Source organism: Rhopalosiphum maidis, chromosome 1 (genome assembly GCF_003676215.2).
Source record: "Rhopalosiphum maidis isolate BTI-1 chromosome 1, ASM367621v3, whole genome shotgun sequence".
In the NCBI taxonomy this organism is placed as follows: domain Eukaryota; kingdom Metazoa; phylum Arthropoda; class Insecta; order Hemiptera; family Aphididae; genus Rhopalosiphum; species Rhopalosiphum maidis.
The window spans coordinates 43588804-43608877 of NC_040877.1; the positions used below are offsets into that span (position 1 = coordinate 43588804).

The 20074-nt window shown below is 25.8% G+C and overlaps 3 protein-coding genes across 5 annotated transcripts; 1 reads left to right on the forward strand and 2 right to left on the reverse strand.

Moving 5' to 3' along the window:
- Positions 1-1963: 1963 nt before the first annotated feature.
- LOC113548274 (protein-glutamate O-methyltransferase-like) lies at positions 1964-11511 on the reverse strand. The gene is made up of 7 exons (XM_026949074.1): positions 11370-11511; positions 6146-6232; positions 5972-6077; positions 3735-3970; positions 3296-3639; positions 2978-3211; positions 1964-2428 (listed from the first exon to the last, which is right to left on the reverse strand). The coding sequence occupies exons 2-7, from the start codon at positions 6226-6228 to the stop codon at positions 2082-2084; spliced, it is 1350 nt and encodes a 449-aa protein (XP_026804875.1). The 5' UTR covers positions 6229-6232; positions 11370-11511; the 3' UTR covers positions 1964-2081.
- A 102-nt stretch (positions 11512-11613) lies between these two features.
- LOC113548275 (60S ribosomal protein L13) lies at positions 11614-14250 on the forward strand. The gene is made up of 5 exons (XM_026949075.1): positions 11614-11724; positions 11953-12230; positions 12296-12475; positions 12545-12679; positions 14070-14250. Exons 2-5 carry the CDS (start codon positions 11985-11987, stop codon positions 14187-14189), a joined length of 681 nt encoding a protein of 226 aa, XP_026804876.1. The 5' UTR covers positions 11614-11724; positions 11953-11984; the 3' UTR covers positions 14190-14250.
- Positions 14239-19887, reverse strand: LOC113548273 (pyruvate dehydrogenase phosphatase regulatory subunit, mitochondrial-like). Of its 3 annotated transcripts, XM_026949071.1 has the most exons (16): positions 19754-19887; positions 19402-19656; positions 19212-19339; positions 19040-19143; positions 18709-18972; positions 18339-18609; positions 18151-18275; positions 17255-17451; positions 16311-16465; positions 16051-16190; positions 15884-15913; positions 15649-15797; positions 15341-15545; positions 15000-15269; positions 14747-14919; positions 14402-14660 (listed from the first exon to the last, which is right to left on the reverse strand). In XM_026949071.1, exons 2-16 carry the CDS (start codon positions 19629-19631, stop codon positions 14402-14404), a joined length of 2700 nt encoding a protein of 899 aa, XP_026804872.1. In that variant the 5' UTR covers positions 19632-19656; positions 19754-19887. The 3 variants fall into 3 exon arrangements, with proteins under 3 accessions (XP_026804874.1, XP_026804873.1, XP_026804872.1); XM_026949073.1 differs by lacking the exon at positions 15884-15913 and having other exon boundaries at positions 14239-14660; XM_026949072.1 differs by lacking the exon at positions 19754-19887 and having other exon boundaries at positions 14239-14660; positions 19402-19631.
- Between the last annotated feature and the right edge of the window lie 187 nt (positions 19888-20074).

Here is a 20074-nt window from a genome sequence, read left to right on the forward strand (position 1 = left end):
CACCTCTTTGCTTACACATTATATTATATAATCAAACTAAACCACTACACAAGACAGTACATTAGTACAATAATACATAGTATGTATCTATTTAAAATAATATGATTATATTTTTAAAATATTTACAATATTATTTATGTTATTTGTTTTGTTTAAAAAAAAAAACAATTTATAGATATTAAATAATAACATAATATACTAATCGCAATGGTTCATATTTCATAACATACTATTACTTATATAGCTTATATATACTTATTGAAAATTAGATAAAAACTATACGAATAGTCAATAATTGATTAAATTAAAAATCATAATATGTATTATGATCAATACATTATATTAAATATATACATGATATTAAATATAATACTATAACATACAGTTAAAATAGTTTTTCTTTACTGATAACATTAACTCGTAATATTTTTTATTATTTATTATTAGATAGGTACATATAATATTAGTGAAGTGAGTTAGTGAGTAACTTAGGTAATGGAAATTCAATGGTCTTAAACAAAATATTGTAATTATCTGACGGCTGACAAATTACTACCTCAGTCATAACATTGTTTAAGAAGATTTTCTAAGCTTAAAAAAATTATTTACAATTCCATTAAAGATATCTTATAATGATAATACTAATCAGTAATCATTAAAGGCAAATTTACCAGACACCTAATGTATTATCAATTCTTAAAAGAAGGATATACTTTATATCTATCACTACATTCCTCATAAAATATGTTAGACACTGAGACAAATATAAGAAACCTTGAGAATTTGGTGTAAGTAATCTCTTCTTAATACCTGCCAGACATATCCACAATTATTGATGTGTAAATAATAAATCCAAATATACTTATAATTTTTTTGATATTTAACATTTTGTATTTCTGAATCTAGTCTGCAATTTTAAATATTACCCCCCCCCCCAACCACGGGGTTGTGACATCGTTGAATATTTTTAATGTCGCCCCAGGTAATATAATATATTAACCACAGGTATGTATTATTTCAAAGATTTGTAAAATTGTACTTAAAAAACATCTAAGATATTAATATAAGTTTCGTATTCAAATGTGAGAGGAGAGGAGTGGCTATTGGCTATATGTGTCTTCTATAGTACAATTATGTTAAATTATTGTTATCTACGTAGTGCATTTCTGAATAATATGATTGTTAGCTGTAGCCTATAACCCACAGTTATACATATATTAGGTAGTAATAATATATGTTACCATCTATTTCAAATTATTATTGTTTTTAACTTATAAATACGTATACCCTCCCTTTAGACAATTATGCTTAAATTGTGATAATATCTTTTTTTTTCTATTTTATATGATTTTTTAAAAATTTTAAAAATTTTGAAAACTTCAAATGCAAATATCTCCGATTTGAAAAAAAATTCAAAAATCTGGAACGAGATCGTCAAGAGGAACTTCTCAAGTTTATTTTGGTGAATAAATCATGTTTCTACGACTATCGAGAGCTGAGGAAAATGGGAAGTACGAAAGCGTTTTTTTACGGTCGATTTTTCGCTACCAGAACGGCCTCTTAATATCTTATTTCTTTTTTATTTATAGGTACATACTATATATATATATTTGTATATACAGGGTGTAATAGGACTATTTAACAATTATAGTAACATTTGTAATGGAAAGTCTTGTCACACCTTATATATGGTGTAATTTTAATACTAGATAAATCAGAAATAAAATATATTTCTAAATTTGACTACATTTATTACATTTACAAACATACGAGTAAATATATAACTAGATACATATTTAACTTGAAATACAATTTTAAGACAAATATCAGTACCTAGTTGTTATTTATGTTTAATTAACTATAATTCATAGAAATATGATCTAAAATTTAATAAGTGAATAAAAACTAATAATAGCTAAAGTAATATATTTATTCACCATAAAATGTGTAATGGGTATAATATTGATTGATATTCAAAAATGTTTGATTACATGTTTTAATTTTTGACTGCAATAATTATCTATTACATTTAAATTTTTCAAAAAAAAAATTTCTAAACACGATATAGATAATAATACATTTTAAAAACCATCTACATGAATAACAGCATATTTGCCGATTTTTAACCAATCTGGATCATTTTTTGATATATTTTCTGCTAAGCCTTCTGCTAAGCCACAAGTGATATCTGATTTCAATGTTCTTAGTGCCAGTAATTTAGAAGGTTTAAAACTTCCCACTGCTTGAGTAAAAGGTACAGTAGGCTCCCAAAATATATCACCGACTAATTTCCTGTAGTTAAGATCTCCTTTAGATATGATTAAAAATGACTGCGAAAGTTTGGAGTATAAATCATTATCTAATGATTTCATTTTATCAAAATTGAATGGCAAGGTCCAAAATTGTTCACTTTCAAATATCCATTGACCTGTAACAATAATAACATAGACATTGTTTTATTACCATGAATTTATTAAATCACTATTAACTTATACATTAGTATTTTATTGCCGGATTGTATTATTGATTAATTTAATAATTTAATAAATTTAACAGATCATTAAATCATGTTTAAAGATCGTTAGCTTACTTTTATTTCATTAAATATTTAGTGATTATTTATCCGGCCCGGTATAAATATTTTGTTATATTATACAACTAAATAGCCATAATGTAATATTATACTATTAAAATCAGAAACGTTCCTTTATTTCTAGATCTTATTAATCTATTTTTATATTTAATCTATAATAAAAGTGTATAATCTACTTGTATTTAGCACAGCCACACAGATATATAAAAACAAAAGATTAGTCATTTGGCTTTTATTATTAAATAAAATCTGAACATGGACCTCTTTTATGACAAAAATTCGCCATTTTTACGACTTTATTTCTAATTATTCAAATATTTGAAACTATATAGTTTTAAATCTTTTTTGTATAAAAATTATTTGATATCACATTCGCATAAATACCTGATTTAAAATAGGCTTCCCATCGCTTGCCTAATTCTTTTAATGTTTCACTTCTAGATGTATGAGCTACACAATTTATAGTAGCTGTAAAATCTTGAATAGTTACATCAGATACAAACCATGGTATAGCTTTTCCATGAAACCGTACAGTGTTTACAAATTTGTATGTCATCAAATAATCAGCTAAACATAAGTCTGTGAAAAGTTCATAACCCGCATTGTCCAGTATAATATCTGAAAACAAATTCCATATAGATAGAAGTATAAACATTTTGTCAACACACAAGTAAAATACGCGTTTATGCTAAGAACAAGTACCTAAAATTTTATTGTCATTGGAATCGTTGAGTGAAGCAAATAAAAAATCAACTACTTTAGATGATTCGTCAGCAAGCATAAGGGGTTGCAATGAATCAACCAAATCTAATGGGCTCTCAGTTTGTGCAATAGCTTCACCACCAGTTTGTGAAAGATCACAACGGTTTCCCCATAAGGCACACTTGATGATTTTCGGTACATCTTTACGAAGATCTTTTAACTGAACATCTTTTTTATTGAAATATTTAACTAAGAATTTTCCCAAAATATCTGTAGCATCTTCACAATATGTTAAAGCTTTCATTTTTTGCTCAAAAAATGGATCATAGTTTTTTAATAATGTACTAAAATATACAAAATAATTACATAATTACGTATAATTTTAATGAAAATAAATCTATAATAATTTGACGAAAGTATTATAAAGACGACCACTAACCTAGTTTCAAATGCTTCAAATAAACGACGATGTATATAACATTCAGAATACAACCAGTTTGTATATAACCAAGTTGGCCGATTTCCATCTTCATCCGAAAAGTCATCAAGAACTTTATTCCAAATTTTAACGTCTATATTATCAGAGTTTAATTCTCTAAATGGCGTATTACTTAAAATATCTACTATTAAGGTATCCAATTTTTTCAAAATTGATGTAATATCATTTTCAGCTTCCTAAAATAATGTTAAATACAAAGTATTATACTAATTTACTCCATAAAACAAAAGACCAAAAAAGCATTGATACCCATACAATAAAATGTAGAACACCATGTATACAATAGTTAAGATACCAAAGATATCATACTTTTATTTTACATCATATTATATCATAGTTTATAAAAAAATTAATTTTATAAAATATAAACTAAATTTAATCTAACAAAAAAAAATAATAAGTATTATACAAGAATAACATGACTTTCAAGAATAAGAATTATTGTAATTAGCTATACACCTTGATATAAGTTATATTATATTTTTAAATATGGTGAAAACTATATTATAGCTAAACAAAATTAGTATATACTTAAAAAATATAAAGTTGTATTAGTAAGTATTCATAATATGCTAAAATATACGAGTTAAAATTAAAAATATAACTACAGAATACACAATATACTAATTGTTAGCAGAATTGACTCAATTTAAACATAATAGAATTGCGGTAGTAATTTGGGCTTGAAAGGAGGTATTGATATTTCAATGTTTACTAGAACAATATTGTTTCTCTAAAAAAATATATCCTTGCACTAAACTAATACGAGTAGTATAGATTAATTATGTAAATACAATAGGTACATAATAGTCAATAGCCAAATATGACATATGCAACATAAGAACATGTACATATTTTTATGTAAGTACTCAATATCTTGCAACTACAAATATATACCTAAACTACACGTGTTATTACTTAATGATTATTTTTTATGATTTTAATTAAATTCTAAACGTACGATTTCTATATAAAAAAAACCTATATTTTATAAATTAATTTCGTATACAAAAATATTGTATACGTTTCAAAGCTGGATAAAATAATGTGACCACTAGAACAACCATTCCTGTCAATAACTTTTTAATACTTCAAAAAATTATAGTAAAAATTATAAATTATTGATCTCTTTGTATCAATTTGCAATATACAAAAAAAACACCACTACAAATAAAGAAAATGTAGTGTACAAAATTATTATTGCTATAAATATATTTAAATAATTTTATTGTCGATTGTATGTTAATGATTAACAAGGATAAAAATAAAACTTATTTGATGAATGGCTAAAAATCATCCCAAAGATATTACATAAGTAGGTATACATAAATTTTTTGATGCATGAAAAAAATGTAAGATAATCTTCAACATAATATTAACATAGTGATGACAATCATAAATAAATATAAGAACTAATAAGAGAATATAATAATTAATAATTTTATTTTTAATATCACAACAATAATTCACTATTCAGGTCAAGGTTTAAAATGGTTTTTACTAATATAGTTATAAATATTTATAATAATTATCTTCATTTTCATTATATTAATCAGTAATCACTTTATACTTTCAATTTATACTAGTCTAAACTCTACAAGCAAGTGGTCAATTATGTTTTATAATAATCTGATAATCACACGTCAATCGATATTATACTTTATTTTAAACGTAAATGGAGTAAATACAATTAGTGAATTGTTGCTCATAGCTCATCAAAGTAGAATCACAATTTAAAACCAGTATAATTATTATCTTAAATGTACATTGTACATTATACACTAACTGTGTATACCTACAGTATAGGTACACTATATAGTATATATACACAAAGTGTCTATAATATAATGCAATTATTATTATATTAAAAAAATAATATGAACTTTGTAAACGAAAAAAATATATTCATCAGTCATCAATTATACACCTATTAATAAAATTATATACCTATGTATCCTGCTATATATACGTATATACCCGTATAATTATAAAATATTGCAGTCTTAGCCTATTAAGCATAGAATGTATTAATTGAAGTATGTAAATACATAAATTATAAATGTAAATTTAATACCTATGAATATAAAACGCAAATTACTAGTTATATTTTTATCATATTATCTTAACAAATTGTATCTACTTTCTCAATAATTAATTTAAAAAAATTAGATACTTACCGCTCCATATTTTTGTAAAATAACATTTTTATTTGCTGATAAGTAACTACCGGTTTTGGATATGTTAAATGGAGTTAGTTTCGATAGTACTGGAAAAGCAAAACTCCTATGGACAATAATTAATAAAATTAAATAAGTAGGTACTCAAACTTAGCAAATTTAAAAAAAAAATACCTCATGTACTTGGCTACTAATGGTTCATTCCTTGGTGGACTTTCGTCAATACATAGATTAAACAATTTACTTTCAATCGTCATTGTGCTGAAAATAATATTTTTAAATATCTATATTATTTTTGACAATTATTAACTGTATTAGTAAATAGTTTAATCATTTAAAAATTAATATTATTCTAAAATAAATTATATATGTAAATTGTAAGTATATACAAAAGTTAATAAGCTTCTAATAGATTTGAATAAAAAATACAGAAAAATTCACTACTGTATAATAGCCAATAGGTTTCAAATTCTCTAATCACTTAATAGATAACTTTATAATGGATAATGAATTATTCTATGTACGAAAAGATGATTTTCAGCGAAGGAAACGGGTATACAAAATTATCATAGGAATGTGTGGTATCAGAGTCGTGACAACTCGTGATCAGTTAGCAGTTTTTTGAGTAAAATATTAAGAATTAGTAGGTATACTTAGAATTTAGATACTTATTTGATTCATTTTTAAAATTGATTTAACTTAGAATGGAAACAAAATTATTGTATTGACATCGACCTTCCTTGGCGCAAAATTATTGAATAATGAATAAAACGGCCAATGGGTAATATATTATAAACTTCACGTGTATCTGCTGACTATGACGATATTAATTATTTACTTAGCATTTATACATGTTACATCGACTAACGAAAAAGTATTCACTATTTAGTATACTATTATGTTTATTAAAAGTTATTTCCAACCACCATGACCATCAATCAGTTATAGATAATCTCAAGGCCATAGCGAGCAAAATATTTTGGGGAATTTATAGAGTATAAATGTGTTATAATATGTAATAAAATATGAAATTATTATAAAATCTTATTTCAAGAAAAAATTCCAAGAGGGTGGGGTCTGAACCCTAAAACCTCCCTGACTACAGCCATGGATAACTCGATTAAGAACATTGTTGACGATATAAGTACTAATCAAAACCGTAATAGAGAGTTTAGATTTTGGGAAATTCTAGCGAAACTGTCAAACCGCATAAATACATATGAACAGATCACATACAATTATACAAATTGTTGTGAAAATATTTTTACTGTTATAACTCAAGAATATTTTCTAGAACTAAGAAAAATTACATTGACATTTTATTTTCCTTTTTTTACTACTTACACGTACTATCATTTTAACATAATATTATCGTGTATTTAATTTATACCAAAAAGTTATTTAAAAATTGTATAATTTATTATTGCTCTGATTAATGTTTTACAGTTTCATTTAAATAGGTTGAGATAAATGAAGTAGGTAGTTCAACGCAAGCTATATGGAAAAAATGACTAACGTGATCCACTTTTTGTAATATGTGTTTTTAAACAATTATATTACATAAAAACTCAGCAATTTTTAGTAGTCGGCAGATACATATTATAGAATTTAAAATCGGAAATTTTGATGACATTCATATTCTTCTTATCCCCTCCCATAAACAGATTTTACATGAACTCCAATAATAGATTAGAATCTATTTCAAAGGATGCCTAGTTTATCTTATATCATATTTTTATTTGTACTTGTTATTTCGTCAATTTAATTGTTTGAGCTAATAATTGTTGGCAAAAACATTTTATAAAACTTATGTATATCTAAACCATAATAATACCGTAATATACCATATTATAATATAAAAAGCTCAAAATTAATCTATTTTGAAAATTGTATTGTGTATAATATGTATTGTTTAGAATTATAAAAAAAAATATTATAAACAGTAGTAGAATATTTTTTGAATTATAAAAAAATAAAATATATATATACCCAATTTTGTTTAAGTTTATGGCCATCTGCAAATATTCATTGTGTGAATGTATTTTCGATATTTTTTAATTAACAAAAAGAAAACATAAAAGGAGCCTTGTATTAAATGTACAAGCTTTTTGATTGAGAAACCAACTGTTTATTAACATACATTGAAAAAAGTCTATAATTTCAAAAGTTTACAATTAGCTCAAACCAAAACACACATAATTTAAAACCATTACATTTATCACTCCAAATAAAAACTATACTAATGAAATAGTGTTTTTATAAAGCTTCCAAGTTATTTTATATAATTGAAGTGTTGTGCAATGATTAAAATATTGTAATTCGTAGTAATAGCATTGATTTAATTTGAATCGTATCTTTGTTTTCAATGAAAAACTATACTCTTGATATAATATAATAATATTATATAAAATACATTTTTTAAAAAGCACTAAGATACATAATGAAATTTTCAAAATATTTAGATTAATGTTAAGCTATTTATACCACAAATCTATTCACACCTTCTTATGGTATTGGGCGATATTTACTTACCAACAAGTTATCTTAAAAACTATAATAAATAATATAATAATTATAAATTAATAATAAAATAAATGCTATGTTTTCGCAACAATAAGTTTAACGAACTAATAGGAAAATAAATAATAAAATATCATTACAAATAGTAGGTTCAAGTTTACACGTCCATTTCAGTAACCTACTTAAGGACGATTAACAATGTACATATAAATAATACTTTACAGTAGAGCAACTTTTTTGTGATATCAAAAAAATTAAAACAGTACGATAGAACAAAATGTATCGTGTATAGATTTAGTTTCTCAACTATGATCTATTGCAAGTCTATGACAACCCTCAACAATTCTTTTTCTTGTGAATCGGTTTTCAAAAATAATGTATATATAAACCTATAGGTGTTTATGAGCATCCTTCTCAAAAGTATATTGTAGTACTATTTAAACAAGTTAAAACATTTAATTCGTTTATACATTTTAACCTAGGAAAATTTGAAATTATAAAATAGTTTTTTTTTTATAATCCAAGGTTTTGTACTTAAATAAACCTAAGGTTACATAAATCATAATAGCACTTAGTATACTCATAAAAATCCTAAATTGAATATATTATAAACCCGTATGATCTTTTAAATAGCCAATAGGTACGTATAACTATGTAGATAACTCCTAAATAAAATATCAGATATAAGTTAAAACTTATAATCTCATCGAATTAATATCTCACAATTTACAAGTCAGGTGAAGAATTTGCTTTCAATTTTATACTACAAAATAATTACATTAATACCGTTTTAATTGTTAAAATAAAAAATACACACGTTATAAGTATAGTGGAAATTATTTTTCTACATTACAGTACATTAGTTTCATTCGTGAGTGAAAAACTCAAAGATTGAATAACCTTAGGTTATAATTTTTAAACAATTAAACTTCAATGATATTGTTTTAATGTGCATAAGCTATGTGTTTACTTTTTTATTTTAATGATAATTATACTATTTGTGTATACTGAAATTATCACTATTTTATGAGTTCATAGTTCTCGTAAATGTTTTGGTAATATACCCACTCTTCATTGGGTATCTAATGTTCACAGTTCATGATTAATCTGATTGTTTTGTAAATTATATTATTCTTATTTTTTTTTTTTTTGAAGTGTACCGTTTATCCGAAGAAAAAATATAACGTAATGGATACACCACAACTAATGGTTTTAACGGTGTAAACAATTTTTAACGCCAGAATGATATTGAATACACAAAACCTAAATGAGCTATTCAAGTTTAATGTCTTTTTATTTAAATTTATTCTAAATCAGCAAGTAACTAAAAATAATTTACTTATCTATGTCATTTTAAAAACTTAACGAAATTATTTAAATAAATTATTAATTGCCACTCTTATCTAAATTTTTTTTCTAAATAAGTATGGCATATCTATATAATATATTAAGTAATGAGTTAAAAATATTTATAAACTCCAAAAATTAATAAAATATTTAACTGATTTTGCAATTTTATTATTGCACAAAATAAAATTAATAGACATCTCCTTACTACCATTACCTATGTATAAATTATGTACCTACTTTGTATAAGTATATAGTATCAAAATATTGATTCTAAAGTAGAAAAACTGCGATAAAAATTTTAATATTACATATAAAATTTGAAAAAATAACTAAATAATGAAACCACATTTTCAGATTTTGTAGAAATTTGAATGTTAATCAATTTAACTTAAGATATATTATAAGTTAAAGTGTATTAGGTACCGTATACAACATAGGTCATCAAATGGCGGCCCACGGGCAGGATACGGCACACGAACATATTTTATCCGGCCCGCAGATTAATAATAGGTAAATTAACTCTGATATTTAGTTAATAACAAAAAATTAAATATGATGAACGTATATTTTGGTATTTTATGAGTTAATTAGACGGGACAACATATGCGGATATAACGTTCTAATATAAACCCAAATAGTTTACTAAACAAAAATGAAATATTTTAAGCATACTGCCTATGCAATATGCATGTCATATTTTAACATTATCAAAGTTAAATAGTTAAATGAATGAAATATTTTACTAAGAAATGTTCGTTTTCATTTTAGTAATTTTGGATATTTTCTAAATTTCCATTGAAAAATTAGACTCAGCATATTGACCATAAGTACACATAAAATCCAATATATCCTGAGTCGATGACGAATTTTATAATGTTTATTGTTCCGTATAGCATATTATGTAAATAAATATAAAATACTAAAATATCAATATTTCTTTAATTTATTGATATCTAATTTGACTTTTAAAATTTCTTGGGTCAAAAAAATTAAAGTATATGAGCTAAGACAATATTTCACGTTGAACTTAGGATTGATAGAATATATTTCAACTTTTTTTCTATCTACCCAAGTTAAAGACAAAAAAGATTTAAATTTGCAATAAAAATTAAGTGCCTATTTAAATTTTGAAATGGATAAATGATAGAATATTAAATAATTTTTAAAATTAATTCAAAATGTTTTATATTTTATAACTGCTACTTGTTATGCATATAATTATAGAAAGATAAGCGGCCAATAATAAACTAAAAGGTAAAGTAAATGTATCATTTCACTTTTTACCACAATAATTTATTTTATTTTAAATTAATATTCCAATATAAAGTATTAAATAAATAATTTAATAATTTATATTATGAATAAATCAATAATAAACTTATAACTTATTAATTAACGAGTTAATTTAACCGGTAATTTTTTTTTCTTTTAAAATAATTTATTATCTTTAGGTAGGTACCTAAGACCTAACTACATAATATATGATGCGCCATATCCAGTTAAAATTAAAAAACATGCTTGTACTTACGAAAATCGTTTAATGTTGATCTGAAAGAGCAATTTAATTTGAACGTCAACTGTCCTCGTCAAACGATACTTCAGTATTGGTTCTCGACAATTATAAGTTCGGCAGACAGTACCTATTTATATTGTCGTGAAAAAATTAGATTTTAACTTTGTCCTAAGCGGCTATTTATCAGTGGTACCACCAAAGCGATATCAAATGTTGTTTGACGAAAAATATGAAATAGTGCGGGCAACATAAAATAATAAATGCGCGTCATTTTGAGGTTAGCCGATAACACCTATCAACTACAACTACGGCTACCAAATACAAACAACGTCCTTTTCTATTCGTTCGTGGTTGATTCCCTTCATTTTCGGTAAGTACATGCAATATTATTTTATCCGCTTGAATCCTGCGACTCAAGGCATTTACTTGTCTTAATTTTATTTTAACGTTTTTTATAAATCACGTCAAATCGATATTAGAACCCTTCATAGTTAATTTTTAAATTTTTATTTTTTTATTACACCTTACTTTCCTTGTTGCCCTTTCGTTGTGATCATAACCATAATTGTTAAACGAATCATCTTTTGTCCCCGTTTAGGATATAGGTAGTCAACAACTAAAGTCATCAAGATGGCTCCAAGTGGAAATAATATGATCCCAAATGGGCATTTTCACAAAGACTGGCAACGTTACATTAAGACCTGGTTCAATCAGCCGGCTCGTAAATACAGGCGCCACCAAAACCGTATCAAAAAGGCCAAAGCGTTGGCACCTAAACCAGCGGCAGGTCCTTTGCGACCGGTAGTACACTGCCCCACGTTAAGATATCACACTAAAGTTCGTGCTGGTCGAGGTTTTACTCTGCAAGAGCTTAAGGTAAATTTATTTGTTAGTATTGAATAATAAATATATACTAAACTCATATGTTCACCATTTATCAGGGTGCTGGTTTAAATAAACATTATGCTCGTACCATTGGCATTGCTGTAGACACAAGACGCCGAAACAAAAGTGTAGAATCATTACAAGTGAACATTGAACGTTTGAAGGAGTACCGATCCAAATTGATTTTGTTCCCACTCAAGAGCAAGACCAACAAGATTAAGAAGGGTGAAGCTACTGTACGTATACATAAATAATTAGATTTTTCTTTTTTTTTTTTTGATATTATATTTTATATTATTTTATAGGAAGAAGAATGCAAGACAGCTACACAATTGAAGGGAGATGTATTGCCCATCCAACAGGCTGCTAGCAAAGAACCTGAGGCTCGAGCTATCACTGAAGAAGAGAAGAAGTTCAATGCTTTCAATGCTATTTGCCAGGTAAGAAAAATATGTAATAAAATGCTTATTAATGCACATTTTTAAAATCCACATTTTGCTATTTTACAAACGTGCGAGTCATAGGTGTGCAAAATTATCAATTATTTTGTTGCTTTTTAAAACAAATTTTTGTACTTTACAAAAATATTAATAAAGTCAAATTAACATATTTATAATTTATCATATACCTCGAATATTAAATGTACAATCCTTAAAAGAGTTACTCTAACCATCTTGGTTTCATACATGAGTAATTCTTGAGTCAACCTGTACAAAATTAAATTATGGGTTAGTAATTTCTATCACTTTTTCTAAAGTGTTGTAAAACTATCTTTAAGACACACATTTGAGTTGATACTGCTATAAAGCTCATAACTGTTTGAATTAAGTCATTTCATGTTCTGTCCATTTTTTTCTTTTTAATATGATTGGAGCAAGATTTTTAAAATTATCAATTTCGTTAAATACACAGATATTTCATACATAACGCAAATTAAATTATATCAAATTATAATGCATTTTGTGACTAACTGCAATTGCAATACCTCATAACATAATTAACAATTTTCAAAAATCATTTTTGATACCATTAAATACATATTATAGTTTAATCAGTTCCATCAATTGTATTATGATATAATTACTGTGTATCTACTTCATTACAAAAAAATTACATGTATCTGTAATATTAGTATTTAATCAACATGTATATGATCTTGTATATCCATCAATCTCCTCGTAATACCTTTTAAGTACAATAATTATGCTATTAATGAAATACAATATAATACATTATATTATAAATATGGATTCATTGTTATTTTTTAGAAACAAATTAATTAGTTTTTTTTATCCCTCCTGAACAGTTTGTAGTTATGTAGTATTTCAGTTATAAAGTTATGATATATTATTGCTGTTTCATTTGGAAGTTAAATTAATTTAAATTATATAAATTTGGAAATTTTGATTATTTTCACTTGTAGAAATTCGCTATTTCTGTGTTGATTATCTGTAGAACTTACTCAAAATTGTCATGTTTTGTTACTTTTGTAATAATATATAGAAATTTTAACAGTAAATACACAATGGTTGAATAATTATTTAAATTTTCATCATTGAGATCTACAATTTTGTCTCATCACATTGAACCATTCAGATAATATTTGATTTATTTAGTTAATGACCTAATGTGTCATAGTCATCTATTTCAGTGTCTGAATGGTATCATTATTTATATATTAACCATAAAATATAGTTCTGTCATTTAAAACCATCCTACCCAAGTGAATATTTTAATTGAATATATCATTACTTTTTTTATACAATTCAATATACTTAATAACTTCATTATATGTATTTGTGGTTAATTAAAAATGTTATATGGTTGCAGGCAAGACTTGAAGCTAAATTGATTGGTATCAAAGAAAAGAAGGCCAAAGAAGCTGCAGAAAATCCAGATGCGGCAAAGAAAGCCACTGACAAGAAGGGTAAAGGAAAGAAGAAGAAGTGATTGGTGGTGTATTTTGTTTGACTTTTATAATAATAACTCAATAAAAACGTTAAACTTATCATTGAGTATTTATTTATTTTTTCAATGTCATATCAAAAATATTAAATTCTTAGTTGTTTAATACAAAATAGGTGCCAGTTACATCAACTCAAATAACTTTTTCTATAAATTTCATAACAAACCTAAATGCTAAAATGTTAATGAAAAAGCAATTAGTTTCTTGGTATTTGAGAAATCACTTTTGGCACATATCGTGAATCATCTAAAACTTTCTGCATGTTAATATTTACACATGGAGTATGTATTTTAGGAGTAACTGAAAACTTAGTTCCAGCTATATCGATTTCATATTTTGCTGTTGGAGACAATATATAGTCATTTGTGATAACCATATGATTCCTATTACGATTATCTGTAAAAGGACGACGAATATATGCTAAACATACTAATTTTCCCATAGTAAAACCATACCTGAAATATAACCAATATTTTTTTTCTATAAATCAAATTTTATTGGTGTAAATTGGTTTAATAATATTAGTTTTAAGTATACTTACCCAGCTGATGTTACGGTTCCAACAAATTTACCATTTCGGTAAATAGGTTCCAATCCCCAAGACCATATGTCCTTATCAGGATCTAAATCATCTAATATAAACATTACGAGTTTTTTGGTAATTCCTTGATCTTTTTGACGTTGTAATGCAAATTTTCCAATGAAATATTCTTTCTGTAAAAAGAGAAACAGGGAATATTTTAAAATAATGTTGTAGAGACATGAATGACTTTAAAATGTATATGATCACATACGTCAAGTTTTACAACATGATTACAGCCAGCTTCAAACGGTGTAGTGTCACGAGTTAAATCTTCTGCCCAAAACGGTATGAATTTCTCAATTCTCATAAACCGTTGTGTTAAACTTCCAACGTCTCTAATTCCATAGTCAAATCCAACTGTAATAAAACGATCATACACATGCAGTGCATATTCAGATGGTATATAGAGACAAAACCCAGGTTCACCAGTATGTGTAAAAGCCATCATCATAACATCAGAAGCATAACCAATGTTTACAGTCTAAAATTATAATTTCAACGGAATTGTTAGTCATAGCTTTATTTTTTATTTTAATATAACTATCAACTTGCCTTATAGGTGAAAGGTTGTACATTAATGTCAACATCAGTTTGTGATAGTTCAGATATTAAAGCGCCTGCTTTAGGACCAATAATGTTTACAACGGTATACATTGAAGTTATATCTGCTAACTGAATTGATTCATCTTTTGGCAAATGGTCTTTAAGCCAATCTAAAACTCTAGTTTGTTGGCTAGTCGGTGATACCATTAGGTAACTGCAAGTATGTAATTTTATTAAGAATTTAAATATTACAAATTTCCCAAAAACTTAACATACATAATTAATATTATTAATAAGGAAGATTTTTCATTTCTCACCAATTTTCTCGTTCACGCACTAATAAACAATCATTTTCGTAACCACCTCTTTCATTCAACATTCCTGTGTGGACAATACCGCCAACTGGAATATTAACATCATTAGTACACAAAGATTGTAACCATTCGACAACACCGTTGCATTGAGACTGAAATTAATAAATTATAAGAAAACATTAGACATCAATAAAACCAATATCTTTAATCACATTCACATAAAATATAATGTGTTTACCTCGGTTTCTTCGTTCACATCTTGTTTTCCCTTAATGTATGTATACAAATAATTATTACATAATATATGGTTTAATGTTTTATATAGAAACAAATTTAATAGATAATGCATGAAAAATAATAAAAAAATAATAAATATAATGTACTTATTTATACATATAATAATACCTGAATTTTCATTTTTGAAAACGAAGACATATCTATAATACCGACAGTTTCCCTGCATGCATAATATTCTTCTAACATAAAATCAAAGAATTTTGGTTTGTAAAATGTACCCGGTGGCATTTCTGGTGGAGATCCCTTTCCTATAAAAAAATATTTAATCTTGCATCACATTAAAAAAATTAAACATAACATAAGAACATTTATTTTTTGTTTTTAAAAATAATATAATATGTAGTTTTATTTATATTATTTTTATTTACCATTGTAAGTTGTGTCAAAGTATAAAGGTCTTTCATATCCCATTCGAGTACCAAAAACTGCTCCTCTTTTTTCCAAAACACTGAACAACGGTGAACACCGTAATTTTCTAGCATTCTTATATTCATTTTGGTGAGGATATGGTATTGAATAGTGTCTTAAATAATAAATTTATGAATAAGGTAGGTACTAACATTTTTAAATTATTATATTTAATTTAAAGAACAAATTAAGAATTATTGTTATCATAATAATATGATCCTTGATGTCAAAAGATAGCATAAAAGTGTTTTTTTGCTAAAATCTTAATAGTGTCATTAAATTAAATAATTATATGGTGACTTTAAGAAACTTAAAACATTTTAACTTCTAAAGAAGATACTACACCCGCATGTGTTGTCTTCTGTTTATCTTACAAATGTAAAATAGCAAAAATTGTACGGGAAAAAGCCAAGAAGGCTATATAACTACTAAAAAATGAAAATTCACCACATAAAAAAGGTTAACTTTAACTTTGAAATATTGTTTTTATTTTTTTCATATAGAAAATACAAATTTATTTATTTTAGAAATAATGGATTTTGAAACAATAAGAATTTTGTTTATATAAATGATATCAAAAAAATTAAAACAATATTTCACAGATAATATTTTCAAGTATATTGTTAATCAATTTGGAGTCTTGACTATCACTACAGCTTGAATGGTTCAATTCCGTGCAAAACAGTTTTTGCTATGTTTTACATTTATAAGACGGAAACAACATAATATGCGAGTATAGTGTCCTTTTAAAAAGTAAAAAAATTTCATATTTAAATAATCAGAAAATTTATGAACAGCATACATATATTTATTAGTTTAATGTCAATACTACATTTAATGATTTTAGTATTTATAAAAACATAGTATTATTTATAGAATAAAGTTAACTAGTTAAAATTAATACCTGCCAACTACTTCTTTTGTACGTTCTTGTAAATACATTCTATTATTATGAAGATCTAAAAATCGTTGTACATCAAAAGCTAAATGTTCTTGTGTAGGTTTTCCTTCTATGATCCATTCAGCCATTGCTTTTCCTATCCCTCCAGCTCCTTGTAATGGATTACCATTCATTCCAACAGCTACAAAATAGTTGTCAATCTAAAAAACAATTGTTAGTTCACTTTAATATTCAATAATAATTAATATTTTATTGAATAGCTCTTTGTTTAGTACAGATATTCATTGTATGTTAGATACACATAGAATTGGTACCTTGTAAATATATAAAAGTTTAAATTGAAACATATTTTTATACACTTAGATAATAACTACAATAAAAATTATCAAAATCTAGCCATGAAAGTGTCCGTTATTTAGATAGTTCTGTAAAATTATTTTTCTATAGATAAGTAGTGAAAATATTTCTAATTCCGAATTGTCTGTTAAGGGAGGTTTCATTGTATTTATTTATGTAAGTTCATATTAAAACTATTTTATATCTAAACATGTATTATATTATTATTTATTATTTCTATTTTGAATATTTAAAATTGAAAAAAAGTGATTGGATACTAGCTAAATCCATTTGTAAATATATTTAGTTTTATTTCAAATAGTATTATAGTTTCATCTATCTACATGTAGGAAAATTGAAATGTATTTATGAAAATGTAAATAAAATGGAAAACTATTAAATGCTTATATTAATAGTTACATTCATAGTTAAAAATTATTTTGCAATTTAAATTTAGCCACAAATATTATATGAAGTAAAATTAATTTAATTTTTGGGTATTTTTAGAATTGCTAGGCTAAGTTTATTCGTCAATATCCTACTTCTACTTTAAAATATTTTACTTCTGGTGTTTCTCCCAAAATCCATTTTCCGTTTGGTGTAAATGTATCTGGAGAGTTTGCTAATGTTGGATAAACAGCATCCTTAAGAATTGGGATCCGAGACATAGCTTTTTCCCAATAGGGCACTAAAACAAATTTAATTTAAATTAAATTATATTGTAACATACTAGGTATTTTAATTTACTTACTAAAATGTTTCCAATCTAAAGGCATATCTTTTTTCCAATCTGGTGGTATTAATTTCATATTAAGAAAAGCAGGTTTAGCTATTTTTTCAAATCCGCCTACCAGGAATCCGGAATTAAACTCTCTGGCATAAATATGAGAATCAAAATCCCTTATACATGGTAAATCAACACCAATCCCAGGTAATGGACTAGTTGTAACATAAAAATGTTCTGCTGGATATACAGGCACCCTGACTTTAGGAGAACACAAATTTCCCACTTCTCTTGCCCACTAAAAAATAAATAACTTATCATTAGCCTTTATTTAAATAATCCTATCAGAATTGTTGTTTAAATATTGCTAAACTTAGAAGTAATTAATTAATTTTACCATTCCTGCACAATTCACAAAATATTCACAGTAAATAAACCCTCGACTAGTATGCACACCCTTAATTCGATCTTCTTCAGTAACAACTTTCTGAATGTGACAGTTAGTAACATAATGAGCACCACCTTCAGAAGCTAATTTAGCTAATGATTTACATATTGCTTGAGGGTTTGCCACTCCATCTTCAGGTACCCATACTCCACCTTCTAAGTCATCAGTATTTAAAAATGGATGTAATCTTTTCAGTTCATTTTTTCCCAACATCTAATAAAAACAAATATTAGATAAATTAAGAAAGTAGTTCCAAAAATTAAAACTAATATTTCTCTACCTCACAATGCAATCCAGTGGGTGAACTATATGCAATCCTTCGTTTTAAAGCTATCATTCTGTCTTTAGTTTGAGCTAAATTTAAACTACCACATTGTTTTAAACCTAAATGCAAAATAATTGTAAACATTATAGAAATAAATGTGTAATACTTGTATTTATCAATAACATACCAATATCATATCCTTTAGCTTCTAACTGCCTGTATAGCTTAATACTATACATAATAATATTGCGTTCGGCAATTGGTTTAAATAAGCCCAGGGTTCCCGAACCAAAATGTGATGTCCCTCCACATGGCCTAAGTACACAATGGGGTTTACATTTCAAAATATTTAACTTAGCATTCAATAAGATACATACTTTCCTTGGTCAATGAGTACAATATCAGACCACCCATTTTCCACTAAATGGTAGGCCAATGAATTGGCAACAACTCCTGTACCACATATCACAACCTGTGCTTGAGTCGGGAGCACAGACTCATGAGTTACTGTAGAATGTGTACGGGTACAGTCACAACTGCTGAGGCTAATGGACCAACGGTTTAACTTTTTCAAGTATAATCTTTTTTGCCATCTGGTCAAAAACATATTTAAATCAAAACTATTCACAGACCTATAAAAGTGTACAAAACATTACACATTACGAAACTGCTTCAGCATCTGAGACTAAATTTGAATTACAATTATTTATAAAACATTATAAATAATACCTCAGACGAGCAGTAGGAAATCATAAACGATTTTTATTCCATGTTATTTTATTTTAATTGCATTTTTATTTACTTTAAATTTCTCAATTCAAACTTCAAAGTCGACCAAATCGAACAATTATTTTAAATTGATAAATGTAATACTGATAAAATGATAATAACGAGATAACTAAGTCTGATGAGCCTGATAACACTGCTATATAAAAAAGTTAGTTTATCGTGTCTATAAATTGTATCTAATTGTAGATTCAATATCGACATTTGTCAGATCATAGCATGTGTAATTATTACTTATGGACCATGGCAATTGGACATATAATA

Bases quoted from the DNA above. Each gene is read 5' to 3' on its own strand.
- LOC113548274 (XM_026949074.1), bottom strand. From the start codon at position 6,228: ATGACGATTGAAAGTAAATTGTTTAATCTATGTATTGACGAAAGTCCA. The intron at 3,971-5,971 runs GTAAGTATCTAA...ACATTATTTTAG, and splicing joins TTTTACAAAAATATGGAGCG to GAAGCTGAAAATGATATTAC. The intron at 3,212-3,295 runs GTACTTGTTCTT...ATTTGTTTTCAG, and splicing joins CAATGACAATAAAATTTTAG to ATATTATACTGGACAATGCG.
- LOC113548275 (XM_026949075.1), top strand. From the start codon at position 11,985: ATGGCTCCAAGTGGAAATAATATGATCCCAAATGGGCATTTTCACAAA. The intron at 12,231-12,295 runs GTAAATTTATTT...ACCATTTATCAG, and splicing joins TTACTCTGCAAGAGCTTAAG to GGTGCTGGTTTAAATAAACA. The intron at 12,476-12,544 runs GTACGTATACAT...ATTATTTTATAG, and splicing joins TTAAGAAGGGTGAAGCTACT to GAAGAAGAATGCAAGACAGC.
- LOC113548273 (XM_026949072.1), bottom strand. From the start codon at position 19,631: ATGTTTTTGACCAGATGGCAAAAAAGATTATACTTGAAAAAGTTAAAC. The intron at 19,144-19,211 runs GTATGTTATTGA...TTTTGCATTTAG, and splicing joins AGCTAAAGGATATGATATTG to GTTTAAAACAATGTGGTAGT. The intron at 18,973-19,039 runs GTAGAGAAATAT...TGTTTTTATTAG, and splicing joins CCACTGGATTGCATTGTGAG to ATGTTGGGAAAAAATGAACT.